This window comes from Paramormyrops kingsleyae, chromosome 10 (assembly GCF_048594095.1).
Source record: "Paramormyrops kingsleyae isolate MSU_618 chromosome 10, PKINGS_0.4, whole genome shotgun sequence".
NCBI classification, from domain to species: Eukaryota; Metazoa; Chordata; class Actinopteri; order Osteoglossiformes; family Mormyridae; genus Paramormyrops; species Paramormyrops kingsleyae.
Genome location: NC_132806.1, coordinates 14,840,880 through 14,855,188, shown reverse-complemented (window position 1 = coordinate 14,855,188; position 14,309 = coordinate 14,840,880). Strand labels below are relative to the sequence as shown.

General features: G+C 41.4%; 1 protein-coding gene across 1 annotated transcript; it reads left to right on the top strand.

Annotated features, from left to right (window-relative positions):
- The first annotated feature begins 6,448 nt into the window (after positions 1-6,448).
- Positions 6,449-11,511, top strand: cd40lg (CD40 ligand). Its single transcript, XM_023794867.2, has 5 exons — positions 6,449-6,718; positions 8,049-8,192; positions 8,860-8,881; positions 8,998-9,084; positions 9,721-11,511. Exons 1-5 carry the CDS (start codon positions 6,542-6,544, stop codon positions 10,092-10,094), a joined length of 804 nt encoding a protein of 267 aa, XP_023650635.1. The 5' UTR covers positions 6,449-6,541; the 3' UTR covers positions 10,095-11,511.
- Positions 11,512-14,309: the final 2,798 nt, after the last annotated feature.

Here is a 14,309-nt window from a genome sequence, read left to right as displayed (position 1 = left end):
AGCTTTAATTAGAGACGTAATATTTTTCCTCATATACTGACGGTACATAAATGACCTTGCAATGCCCCAGAATGACCATTAATCTCCTAAACAATGACAGGCTGCCTGGTAGCAGTGGATCATCACACCACTTGTTATTCTTCATTATTAGCCCTGAAACTATTACTGTGTGTGTCCACTGACCTCCATGTAAGTATGGGATGGACTTTAAAATTCACCTGCTCGCTTGGAAGGCACTAAAAGCTCAGGGTCCTGCTAATTTATATAAACTGGTTAACAGGTAAAATCCATGATGTACATTCAGATCACAGACTGCAGATCTTCCTCGCATAAATAAAAAGACTGAGGGTGGTATAACGCAGGGCCCCTTTAAGAATGAACTCGGTCTTGCCGTGCGCTTGGGTGTCTTTGTTCTTACTTGGTCTTGACTCGTCTTGAACGCTTGTGACTTGAAAAAGCTTCCCGAGTCCCTCCCTAGCAAGTGCCTGCAGAATGTAGGCAGCTTCAGCGCCCCCCCAATGTTTTATATTAGCTGCAGTGTTTTCCAACACTGTTCCCCCCCCACCCACACGGTAAACTCACATCCTTACCATGTATGGTTCCATAACCAAATTTAATGTGTTCAGCAGGACACAGTCATGTTATACTGAAATGAATAATTACTAAAGGATGCAGTGGAGGTGTGTTTGTGAGTGTGACCAATGACCAGTTTCCTTTGTGACTGACCAGTCATTTATTGCCAGGATTGTCAACTTCGATCAGCTGGCTGGAGTGAGATTTTTAATTTGTGACAAGTCTGCACACACATGCACATGCATTTACATGTACGTAACAGTTTTACTAACTTGTATATAGTCTCTAGGGTATGCAAACTGCTCTAACACTTGGGTTGTAGCTAATTTTAGGTTTATAATGGAGTAATATACTGTAGATTTCTTGCGTGAGTGTGAGAGCTGATAGCGTGACTCACACTAGATGCGTGAGAGCTGGCAACCCTGATTTCTTAGCTAAAAATAATTATTCCTTAGTTTCTTATGCGGTCATTTTAAATAAATTATTTAAATGTAAACATTCGTTTATTCAATTCAATTTATTTTTATATAGCGCTTCTCAGAACAGAGTCGCCCCAAGGTACTTTATATGGGTATGTTGTGATACACTACAATATCATTAAGGCAGAATAACACAAAAACAGGGAATAGGAAAGACAAGAAAAATAAAGAAAGCAAGCCAGATGACAACAGATTAGAGGAGTCAAAAATTCCAAAGACAAAATCTGTCAATGAGTCAGTTCTCCATGCCAGTCTGTGATGGGTGGCAGATTGAAGTCTGACCCACGATGGACTGAACCAAGACTCCAGCTTAGGTGGTGCCGACCTCAGGCATCATCTAGACATGTTGGAAGGAAGCCAGAGAGCATGGGTGGTCAGAACATGCACAGGCTCATTAATGGACAAGCATAATAGATAGAATTGGCATGTACAGCAGCTTCAGCAGCCGTGGTTACAGTGTGTTATTTGTTAAGTGGCGAGTAAAGCTAAACTGAAGAAGTAGGTCATCAGTTGAGATTTAAAGACTGAGACCAAATCGGCATCGCGAATTATAAGCTGGCAAACCATTCCACAATATAAGGGCCCTGTAGCAGGATGCTTTATATGTGGAACGACAAGGAAACCTGCATTCTGTGATCTGAGTGAACGATGCGGCTTGTAAACTTGAAGTGATTCTGTCAGTTAGGCAGGAGCTAGACCTTTAAATGTCTTATATGTAAGGAGGAGAACTTTGAAGTCAGCTCTAAACCTAACAGGAAGCCAATGCAGGGAGCTAAGAACAGGGGTTATGTGTTCAGACTTCCTGCTCCTGGTGAGAATTCGAGCTGCTGCATTTTGAATACGCTGCAAGGTGTTTAATGTGCAGTGTATGTTCCCAGATAACAGAGCATTACAATAGTCTAACCTACCGTATACAAAGGCATGGGTTAGAGGCTGAGCTGCTGAAGGAGAACTTCAGCCCCTTGGAGTGCAGTGTGGAGATTGTGAACATTCCTATCTGTGGACTTGACTCCAAACAACAGAACCTCGGTTTTCTGCACATTTTGTGATAAAAAGTTTGTTAAAGCAATTAATTAAAGTGACAATAGATGCAGTGACAGTTTAGTCTAAAATTTATAGTTTTTGAATTCAAATTTATGGTCAAGATTTGAACTTGTGTTTGTCCAGAATCAGAGCCAGACTTGACTTGGCTCTGGTAATAGACTTGGGGTTGGCTACTCAACTCCGGTAATGGACTCAGACTCGGCTACCCAGCTTCAGTAAGAAACGCGGACTCGGCTATCCAGCTCTGGTAATGGACTTGGACTTGGCTACCCAGCCCTGATAATGGACTCAGACTCTGCTACCAAGTTCTGATAATGGACTCAGACTCTGCTACCCAGTCCTGATAATGGACTTAGACTCTGCTACCAAGTTCTGGTAATGGACCTGGACTCAGACTTGACTATACAGTTCTAGTAATGGACTTGGTAATGGACTTGGCTATTTAGCTCTGGTAATGGACTCAGTCTCACCTTGGACTCGCCCTCCTGTTGGACTCGGTCATGACACAGACTCAGGTTGTTAAAGACATTGTATTGACTCAGATTTGAACAAAACACTGCCCTGTTCTCTGGAATGGTCTGCCAGTGAATTTGAGTGATGCCCCCTCAATCACAGAACTCAAAGCCTAGCAGAAGACCTATTATTTTAATAAATAAGGCTGCTGGTGCAAGGGCACATGCTGCAGTGTTTTCTTTATCTTTGTTGGCCACATATTAGTACCTGGGGTGTGTGTGGCTCAGTGGGTTAGTTTGCTGGTTCAGATCCTGTGCTTGGCAGATTACCTTTGCTGTGGCACCCCAGAGCAAACAACTGCTCCAGGAACTGCTCCATCTGACTCCGGACAGACGTCAACTGCGTTGTGTGAAATGGATGGACATCCACTGTGCTCATGCCATGGATATAGGAAACTGAAGACAGGACTGAATTAGTCCTGAAGATGATGGAAGACTGATCCACAGAAGGCTGAATGGACAGTGGACCCCCGGGTGATCTTCTGATGGTGATAGCAGTACACACCCAAACACTAGATTCTTACCTGTGTAATGTCAGCAGGACTATGATCTTATTGTGGTTGAGGGGTTTGCCTGCCTTAATGATCCACAGCATGTTTTTCCTGGGAGACAGGACATTTCTTCAGTGTAACTATGAGTTCTTGAGAGAAGAACCCTGACTGTGCTTCTGGGGGTCCTAGGCTGATATGGCTTTGACCGCCACCCCACCAAAAGACCAACTGAGTTTTTTTTGGAGCTGAATGAGAAACGAGAGAAGGAAAAGCATCAGTAATAGGTGATAAAATTCCAAAATGGGGACATGACTTTCACCTTCCGTTTCCTCTAGCGGTAGATTATTTGATTATCATACCTTGCGAGTGTTCTCACTGTAATTAGTGCTGCAACAACTGCAAGACAGAAAAAACCTCCGGGTTTTTCATAATGCAAATGAATTTCAGTGGTCTACAGATAGGAGGTTTAGAAGAACAGAAGACGACAGAATGTGTTTGTGGGTGTAAGTCTTACATCCACCTACAGCCTTGCACCAGGATTGCTTCTGTTTCTCGTTCATTTTGAAACAATGCGGACTGCTACTGTGTATTAGTCATTGTTTGTATTAAAAGTTATTCACGCACAAGGCAGTATTACTTTAATCCAGCGTACGGCATACATGGACAGAAACAAAAAACAAGTCTCGAATCGTAAAGGTCAGCAGGAAGCAGCAGCTGAATCATTCTCACACCTGAGTTTGAGCCATGCTAGGGTTTAGCCACTGCTGCTAATGAAAATCTTGCAGTCAGCACATTAAATCTGAAGCAAGGCTTTAAATTCCAAAGCACTTTCTGGCTCATAACATCTATTTGTGTTTATGGCTTGATACAGGGTTTGGTTTGAGACAAGAACCACAAAGAAATTAAAGCAAAATGCATTGAGAAGGACCTTATCTGGTACAACTGTAGGAGCTATGAACTAAATTAAACAAATTTGTATTGAAAATTTCTTATTTATAAATCCATTGTGATGCTTTTAAAATAAATGTACAGCCTTTCCCAGTGTTACGATAGGGCTACGTTCTGATTAACCTATCGTAAGGTGAAAATATCATAAGGCGTAAATGCATTTTAATACAGTACATCTAACTTAAGAAACATCATAGCCTAGCCTAGTCTACCTTAAAAACATACTTAGAACACATACATTAGCCTACTTTTGGGCAAAATCATTAACACAAGGCCTATTTCATAATAAAACGTCAAATATAATTAATTGAATAATGTACTGAAAATGAAAAGGATTTGCCCATTGTCAAGTTGAAAAGGTGTAACTTACTCCCGGGGAGTATCTGTACTTATACGCGTGCTTTGAGTATAGAAAGGATGTTTTAGTAGTGATGAACTACCAGATTTAACATAATGTAGACTGGATTAATACAGTGTAAGTACAGGGTGAAGTTATTATTAATTCCTGTCTGGTGTTTTGCCGTGCTGCTCCAAGCATTTTAATCTTGTAAAATATTTATAAAGTCATCATAAAGATTTGTTCCCTTTTACCTTTTAAGACCTTGCCACAGTGACTTACTTCAATTTCAAGAAAGTCTTCTGATCCTGAAACAGTTAATGAAACGTATGACAAAAAGCTGAATATTTAAGTTAGTTTTAAGTTATGTCTCTCTACACATTCCTTGTGTGAAAAATTAAGCGAAACCTTAAGTGATGACGTGATTGCTATTGTTGTTCATATAAATATTTGCCATGCCTTTACATGTCTGCTGTTGTTTGTCCACAGATGGGGCCGCCTGCATTTTCGTGCCATGCATCAAGTCGAATCAAGTCAAGTAGATCTTCAGTGTCATTTTTAACCACACACAGTTCAGTACAGTACACAGTTAAGAAGGAAACTGTGTTTCTCTCAGACCAAGGTGCTACATAAATTAACACAAGACTAACACATAACAGCCGTGCATAGTGTGCAAAAACTGTGCAAACATTCCAGGACAGTGCAAAAAGACAGGACAACTGACACAGACGAGTGCAAATAGCACAGTAAACCCTATGCTGATAAGGGGCAGTTTGGCTGTGCAATGATGAAGCAATAAAAAATAAATAAAAGTAACTGTAGACATGGTATCAATAAAATAATAAATAGTAGCTAAATAATAAATAGTGTAAATGAGTGTGCGTGTGTGTGTGTGTGGTATCAGATCATGTTTGATTGTGGGAAAGACTTGTAGCCTCAGTTAGTTATCAAGAAATGCTCAAACCATTCCAAAAGCCAATGCCTTTCTAATAGATAGAAACTGTTCACAAATATACCACTTCAATGTATAAATGTACACCATCACAGTTAAGAAATAGTTACAGAAATATTCACTAGAGACTGCAACATATTACCATGTTTCCGGCAAGAGAACAATGTCAAATGTCTAAATATAGGTATGTGTGTGTGTGTGTGTGTATGTGTATGTTGTCTGGAACAACATCAGCTCAAACCACACAGCACTGTAGCTCTGTACTCTGCCTGCTCGAGTGTGTGTGTGTGTGTATGTGCTGACTCTGATCGTGCGAACAGATCACATACCCTGATAAAACCTGTTATAGTATATAAGGCTTTAGGAAACATTGAAATAAAATTGACTGTATGGTGCACAGCTGTAGCCTTGGTGTGCAGAAGTATATTTTGCTATTGATATTTTTTTATAATTAGCTCTGTGCTTGCAGCAAGACCTCGATGGTTCTGGTCACAGATTAGCCCCTTTATCATCTGAAATATCGCATCTCTTGGTGAGGAAAACAGTCACAGAGACCCCGATTAGAGCTGTGATCTGTGCTTTGGTCTTGTCTTTTACCATCCGTTTGCACTGTTTCGTGAGGCTGCTTTGCTGTGCATTGCCAATATTTATAGCCGGATTGTGGTTTGGCTTCATCCTCTTTGTTTTCTGTTGTTCTGAATTGCCTCATCATCAGCATTGTTCTCATCAGCTCAGCCCTGCTCTACAGCGATGCTGTGAAATTCCTCAAAGTTTATCCTTTGGCATTTAATATGTGCCCCAGGATGTAATCAATTCTGCCGTTGTGCTCCAATAACCAGTTGATTGTTAGTTATTGATTATGTACTGATTGCTTACTGTCTACTCAAGTTTCAGAAAACTGGGTCTTTATGAAGCTGTTGTATTAATGTCCACGGGTCAGGAATGTGACCTCTAGTCTATACACAGACTCATTTTGGGAAATGCATTGAGCAAAGGTAAGATAATGGGGAACGGGGACGGACTGGCTGAGAGATGCAGGTTGAGAGTGACGTAGAGTGAGACAGAGCATATAAGACCAGAGCACCCAGGAAGTTACCCTCTGCTCTCAGCGCCTGTGCTCTCAGCGCCTGTGCTCTCAGCTGAGCCCCGACACGGTCGCATGGGCCGCCCAGACAGCACAGTCTCTGCAGCTGCCGCTCGCCAGCATGATCAACACTTACACCACCAGTTTCATCGCACCGCCGGTGCCCCCACGAACCAGCTCCAGGGCCCCGGCCCCGACCCGCCACCCGGTTCACCTCTGGCTGCTGTCGGTGGTACTCGTACTGCAGATGATCGTATTCGCTGGGACCTTTGTCTACCTGTTCCTAAGAGACAGTGAGGTAAGAGCCTTGGGGATGTTTCCAGGGCCGCAAGCTAGACACTGGCTCACATGAGGACTGGTTAGGAATAAAAGACATGCCTCTTTTGCAGATCTCTTTAAGAGACACCAAAGGGTGTCAAATTGCTCACTAGCCTAATCATCTAGAAATTGCACTGTGACTGCAGTGGACTCAGGGTTCAGACTTAGCTTACCCACCAGAGGATTTTTATTATTAATTGTTTGTTTTATTCTTTGAATTGTAATACATCTGTTTGGTTTATTTTTAGTGTCAAGTAATATTAATTTTAGGTTTTTTAACATTTTTTTTAACTGTGTGGTTAAAAAACCACAGGCAAACAATTGTTTTGCTAGTGCATGTGGATGGTCTCTACAGAGCCCCTAAAGAGACACAGGAGAAAAAAAAATTGGAGAATAAAGAAAAGTTTTGCAAGATCATGCAAAACTTGCATTACCATTAATAACTATTAATACTATTAATACTATTACTATTAATAACTGGTATTTGCGCATGAAGATGTTTTTTGGGACGAAAGTTTTGAAAAAGTCGCAAAAGGACTCATTATTTCCTCTCCTCCCATTTTTTTCCCTCCATCTGTTTCCCCTTTAGGGGGTCGATGGGTTTCTGTTACTGTCACTGTAACAAGAGGAAAACTTCAGATTTATTTACATATAGTTCTGATGTTTCTGTTGAACTGTATTTTTTCTAATAATGTGATAAATGCGGAATCCTTAAATGTTAATTATAATGGCTGACGGAGCTCTGGAGTATGGAGACTAAATGCATTGTTCTCAGAAATTACAGTAAGTGCTAAATTGACTTTAATAAAAGGCTGCATGCAGTAGATATCATAGTGGTTTGTGTGCTGGTTGTGTGGTTTTTTTTTCTCAGTTTGCATTATACAGCTACACTTCCTCAGAAAGCCAAACTCAAGCATAAACAGTTTTCTCACCAGGCTACCTTATATCACACTTGATTTACTGAAAGACAGTAGCGACAAACAGTTGTTTTAATCTTCCAGAATGTTTCTCTATACATATCACAGCCACAAATATGCTCATAAATGCTGCCAAATGCATGCTGAGGTTCTTGGTGTCCAAAGTTCAAGTGGAACAATGGATAAAATACTACAGGGTTGCCAAAGCAGCCCTCTGACTAAACGGTGGCCTATAGTCGCCTGTAACGCCGATTTCTCACTGAAACATGAAGCTGCACAGTCAAAATCATCTTTTAGCTCCGTGAGTCACTCTGTGCAAATGCATTTCTATACTCAATTATGTGCATACAAGCGAGGGCAAACACGATGTGGTTATTTTCTGTGTTCCTTCAGCTCCAGCGCGAGTTTGAAAGCCAGTTCCACGATGACCTAATCGTGCTGAGGAGGTTACAGGAATGCGATGACAGAAGCTTGGAATATAGCACACTCCTGGACTGTAAAAAGATTCTGGACAAGTATAAGAACATTTTATTAAAGGTACACAGGTTTGCTTAATATTTCTTTTAATTAAACATAAACTCAGGGGTAATGCATAGGCTGTCCTTGGTTATAGTCTGGGTCACTGGCAAAAATAGGCCCCACTTCGGCAAAAATGTAACGGTCAGTTAAATCTGCAACACCTGAGTGTCCATGCTAATGTTGGCCTAGGGCACCTAGATCAGATAATCTGCCCCTGCAGACAAAACAGAGTGTGTTGGTTTAAAAATGAAAAGTACTTGAACATATGCAGTAAATAGTTTAAGCCACTGTTAATGACAGATTTCAATATGTAATTCAATTTTTTAATAAGCCTGCAGTCTCTGCCTGAAACATACCAGCAATGATGTGGAACAGGGCGGATCTGTTGGGCCACTTATTAAATGTTTCTCCAATCAGCAAAACATTCATACCTGGAGTGTACGGTTAGCTGAAATAATTTATCATAAAATGCATTTAAAAAATACTCAACTAAAAACTCAAGCTACATAAAACACTGTTCTGCTAAAACGCCCACCACAATAAGAGATGTCCTTGTATTGAACAAAACTGTACTGCTACATTACAATTGTCCGGGACATTTATCACGAAATTAGCGTGGAAAACATTTTAGCACACAAAATTCACTTATTGTTAATTTTGGCCTTGTTTCATTTTTTCCCTGTAGATATCACAAGCAGAAGGAAGTGGTATGTAGTATAAGCCTGTTATTTCAAGCTAATTTCAGTACCAGGAGTTTTTGACTCTGTAACCACTAGTCCTGATGGTCATGGCCCTCATTTGTCTTCTTTTGTTCTCTCCTAAGTGGGTCTACGGTTGGGTGACACCCCCATCCGCAAACCTGGCGCCATGGCACACATGCTGGTCAAGCCAGACCGCAGCCAGGTGACATGTGAGTGTGTCCTCCTGTTCCAGATTGGGCTGCATTTATGTGTCAGTACTTCCTGTACCGTACGTCAAGAGGCATAAAAGCTGAAGAATCCTGTCATAATCCAAAAACTGCTAACCTGTGCCCAACACCAAGCTTATCTGAACATCCTCACCCACTCACATATGAAAATACTTTCTTTAAAGGACATTAAACATATCCAAAAAAAAAATGCTCTTTTAGCAAAACTTTAGCTAACTTTGATAGCTGCCTTTGAAATACATTGTAATCCCCCATCAGTGTGGCTGTATTCCAGTGGAAATGGACACAGGTTTTCCATTCTGATTAATTGACTTTCTGATACAGTCACATGGTGAGAACAGGCTTAAGATCCGAATGAGTTATGTGTTAGTCCACATGTACGGCTGTAGGTTTATGCAGATGTGACAAAGGCACTGTGGCTTCAGCCCTCTCCCCCCTCCCACACACACACTTGAAATGTCTTAAGCTACACTCAGTGCTGGTCAACCTGTCTTCTGGGGGGCGGGAGGTGCACTGCAAGAGGCAAACTGAAATTGGTGGGGGCCGTGAAGCTCGCTTATGGCTCCACGTGGGCTTTGCCCAGCCCTCCATACACTAATAGCCCGTTCTCCTTATCAGCTACAAAGGTCTTGCAGTGGTACCAGGAACACTCGCTGCTGATGAATGTGGACTACCTGATCACACCCAGAACGCTGCGGATCCGCTTCAAAGGACACTACTACATCTACTCCCAGGTGACCTTCTCCGGGTGGCACCCAAAAATCCCGCTGGTCCAAACCGTCATGCGTCAAGCCACCGCCGCTGGGAAAAAAACGGAAGACGTTCTGCTCAAGGCCTTCTGCACGATGAAGAACGCCGGTGAAGCATGCACCTCGTTCCAGGGTGGCACGTTTCAGCTCGAGGAAGGGATGGAGCTTTATGTAAATGTGACTGACATAAACCTACTGAACTTTGAAGAGACAGCGACCACCTTTGGATTATTTATGGTGTAAAACTTCACTTCCCCTATAAAAATACCTGAGAGGGCTCCTTTTTACTTTGATCTCCAAGAACATAGAGTTGCAAAAATCTATATTTAATTAATTTAATGAATCGGGAACAGACAGACATTCAGGAGACAATATGTCTGGCTGGGTGGGTTAGGACTGTGTCTGTGATTGGAAAATCGGCAGTTTAAATCCCAGGGTTGTTGGACTGACGTCACCGTTGGGTCTGTGAGCAGGGCCCTTAATCACCAGCTGCTCCGGGGACTGTGTGGCTCCGCTTTCTTGAAAATGTACATGGCTTTGGATGAAAGCACCTGCTAAACAAGAGAATGAAACAACCTGAAAGTTCAAAGTAGAGGTGAGAACATGAAAGCAGGTCAGCAGACAAAACTGCAAAACACCCTGATTTGCCTTCACAATAACGACGCACGCGTCTCGACCAAAGCTAACAATTCCTCACCTATTTTAACATTTATTTTTGCATTTTATTTACATATTATTTTTCTATAGGCACTACAATTTATATTAACAGGAGAGATCAAATTTTAAAATACTGGATTTCTAGGCAGATTTTGTTTTATGTTAAACTCATACAGTGTGCATGCATATGCCTAAAACACATATGTATATTATTTGTACACCAGATAGATTTTTCTTTGGTTTTCTTTAATTGTAACATTAATACTGTGCATGTCTAACATAATATTGTATAACTTGTCTGTCTGCGAGCAAAATTAGGCAAATGGGGAAAAAAAATGTGTGCTGGGATTGTCAGCAGTCAAACGTGGGACTACATCCACGGACAGTGAGGGCAGAGGGACACTTGGACCTGTGTGTAGCAGAGCATAGATCCATCAGCTGATCAGAGAGCTGCAGACTCTCAGAAATCTGAGCAATAACTTTTCCCTGAGCTCAGCAGAACCACAGCGCCACATTTCCAGGCGCTCGCAGTTGCACCCACGCCCGGTACAGAAGCCTAGCAGGAAGTGCCTAAAATTAGCCGTCGAGCCGACATTAAATGCCAGCAACTACTTGATTGTTGACGGGAGGATGTTGATTGAATCAAGAAGACAAGACACCTCTCCCCTAGTGCCGGTCACCCCATCATGGGACACGGACAGACACCTTGGGCACCATCTTCCGATGGGGGCAGCAAGTCAACAGATTTCACTTTGTCTCGGATTGGGGGTCCCAGTGGTGAAGCTTGCCTGGGGGGCACATGGGTGTTGGCCAGTAGTGCTCTCACCAATTTGGTGGAGTGAGATCTGTTTTTATCATTTTTTTTGTACTACTTTGAAAAGTTATTTATTCCATGCCTTTTCATGAAAAGAATGAAATTTTCTGAATATTTATTATAGATGACTTTTATGTGATGATTATGGATATTAAATTGTATTCATATTAAACAAAATCTATGGTGAAATGGTTAAGTTTATGTTTATGAGCACTGCTGTTGTGAACTAAACTCTGATGAGGAACCTTGGGACTCCACTTTGGGGTTCCACGTCGAGGTTCCACTTTGGGGTTCCACTCAGTCCCATATCTTCTCCGGCCCACCACCTGTATTTCCATGTCGAACACACACAACCTTTCTTAGCAGAAGGAAGATGAAATAATGGAAAAAGAACACAGGAGCACTAACTGTATCTTAATATAGTGCTAGGATTCCAGCTCTGAGTCATGGTGAAAGCTGAGGGCCTCAAAATTTACAGATTCAATAACATCTTAGGGCATTAATTTTGATGCTGTACATGAGAACTGCCATTTCCATGTTGAGTTATATAAAGAAAAAAAGAGATAAAATATAGTTTAAGAAGAGATAAGAAAATACTATATTGATCCCAGCAGGAAAATGTTTTGCATATAGCAGTAAGATACATAAAGTGCACGTACAAGTCAATGTGAAACTTGCGTAGTGAGAGTCTAGTACTTTCTGTTTTAAAGATGGAATGCTGTCCTGGTGCGTGTTGTGGCTGGGGGTAGGGAGTTGCACACCGTGAGCAACCCATGATCCCAATTTTGTCAGCATCCACTATCCTGAAGCTACCTCCAGTGGGTCCAGGGTCAGTCCTGTGATGGAGCTGGTTGCATCAAGTTCAAGTCCTTGGTGTTGGCTTTCTGAGCCGTTTATGGACAGGGACCGCATATGATGATCAGCAAACAAACGCCGCTTGGAGATCCCTCCGCCACACGAGAAGTTTCACTCCAGACATTTCTTGTGTATGGTTCCTTGATGGTGGATAGAGCTGCCAAACCACATCCAACCATCAGATTCCCTCTCCAACTTGCAGAAACTTCTGAAGACCCTCAAGGCCCATCTGTTCCACGAATACCTCTACTAACCTGATACCACTCCTAGAATGAGTCCCAGAATAATCTTCATGTTGCACTTTCTGCTTATTGAATAGTAGCCTTATCAGATTCTTGCTTTATTTGCAAGATCTTGCGTGGCTCTTGCTCCAATACTCCAAATACATTTGTATCTCGGCATTCACTGGAAGCTCCGCCTACCTGCACTTATGTGTAGTTGATCATTAGGCCTTTACCTGCGGTCAGGATGACAACATAACCGTTCAGACAGCAAAACCACTGACCCGATTGGCACAACAGGGATAGCTTAAATGTGGCCAAGTGCTTACTCAAAATAGCAGCAAACATAGATCAGCGAGCCCAAACCCATGCCACAATAAAAGGGACCACCATAACCACTGTCTCCAACAATAGGTGTCAGCTAGCGATCCCCAGTACTGATAATGAAAAACCTGCAGTGATCAAGATATTGAAAGGCAGTTTAAAGCTAAATTGATTCCTATATATTTCAAATACATTTAAAAATAATTTTACATTTGTTAAAGAACTCAGCATTCTTCAACTGCTCTCTAATCTGTCATTAATCAGTACGAGCAATGTTACCTTGAGGTACTGTAGTCTGACTGAGTATGAACTTCACAGCCATGAGAAAAAGCAAAACTAAGCCCTACAGTTCAATAAGAGATTAAAGCTACGTCATAAGCATAACTTACTATTCTATGATAGGTCATGTCAACACATCTTTGTTCAAGGAAGTACAAGCCAGAAATCAGAGTATGCAGGCTATTGTTGGATGTGTAAATAACATGACTGAGGTACCTACTCCGGATGTGTCCTAAGCCTCAGTTTTGGACTGTGAAGACTCTGAATGAAAACTGGATAGTTTAAGCTGCACAAAGGCATTTTGGGGCTCATTGTAGGCCCTGAGACAAACACACACACCTACATACACAGACAGAAACATACCAGTCTTCTCTTCATGGTGTAAGAATGCCCATAGGTTGCTGCACTCCAGAAAAGGCCTGTGCTGACTGGCTGTAGGTTGACATTTGCACTCGTCCATTCAACGTAGCTGCAGGGTTATTAAAACTAAGATTCATGCCCTGTTCTCTGTAGTAATCATTGGACATTTTGCTTGTTTCCAAATATGCTTCTTGTTCCTTGTTAGCTTCTTGAATAACTAATAATCATCCATCCATCTTGCCCATCACTATCCATTAACATGTGCAATATTTTCATATTTACTGTGAAACTGAATCAAACGGAGAGGAATACCGATAACATAACACTTATTTTATTTAAACATCTACTTTTTGTCATTCTTTTCTATTTATTTTTACATTGTTTACATTTTTTACTCTTTACACTCCTTTTATATTCAATATTACACTCTATTTACTTATTTATATTGTTTTCTGTTTATATTATATTCTATCTTATTTTTTTTCTGTAGTTTGTATCCTTCCTGTACTTTCTTTCCTGCACCGACAGGGATAGTCTTCCCGTTTCATTGTACCTTGTGCAATGACAGTAATGGTATTCATTCATATTCCATTATCTGAAAGTGGGTGGTGGGGGCGGGGATGGGGTACAACATTAGCAAGACAGCAAGTGTCATGGCAAGGAGCATTTACCTATAACTGTTCTGCCTCAGCTCAGCTGCTGCCATAAATGACTGTCTAGCAGTTAACTGGCTGAAGGAGATGAGTTTGATTTTCACAGCTGATCGCAGCAGAGTGTGAAAGACCTGTGCATGAAAAGCTTGGCTACAGTCACTTCCTTTGACCCTAACATTGATTGTGTCTAATGATCTGGGTTCTTTGACTGTAATAATGTGTGGACAATCAAATGCTGCAATAACAATTACGGACTTATTATTTCTGTTGGTTATACGTTTCAGTGAAAAAAAGC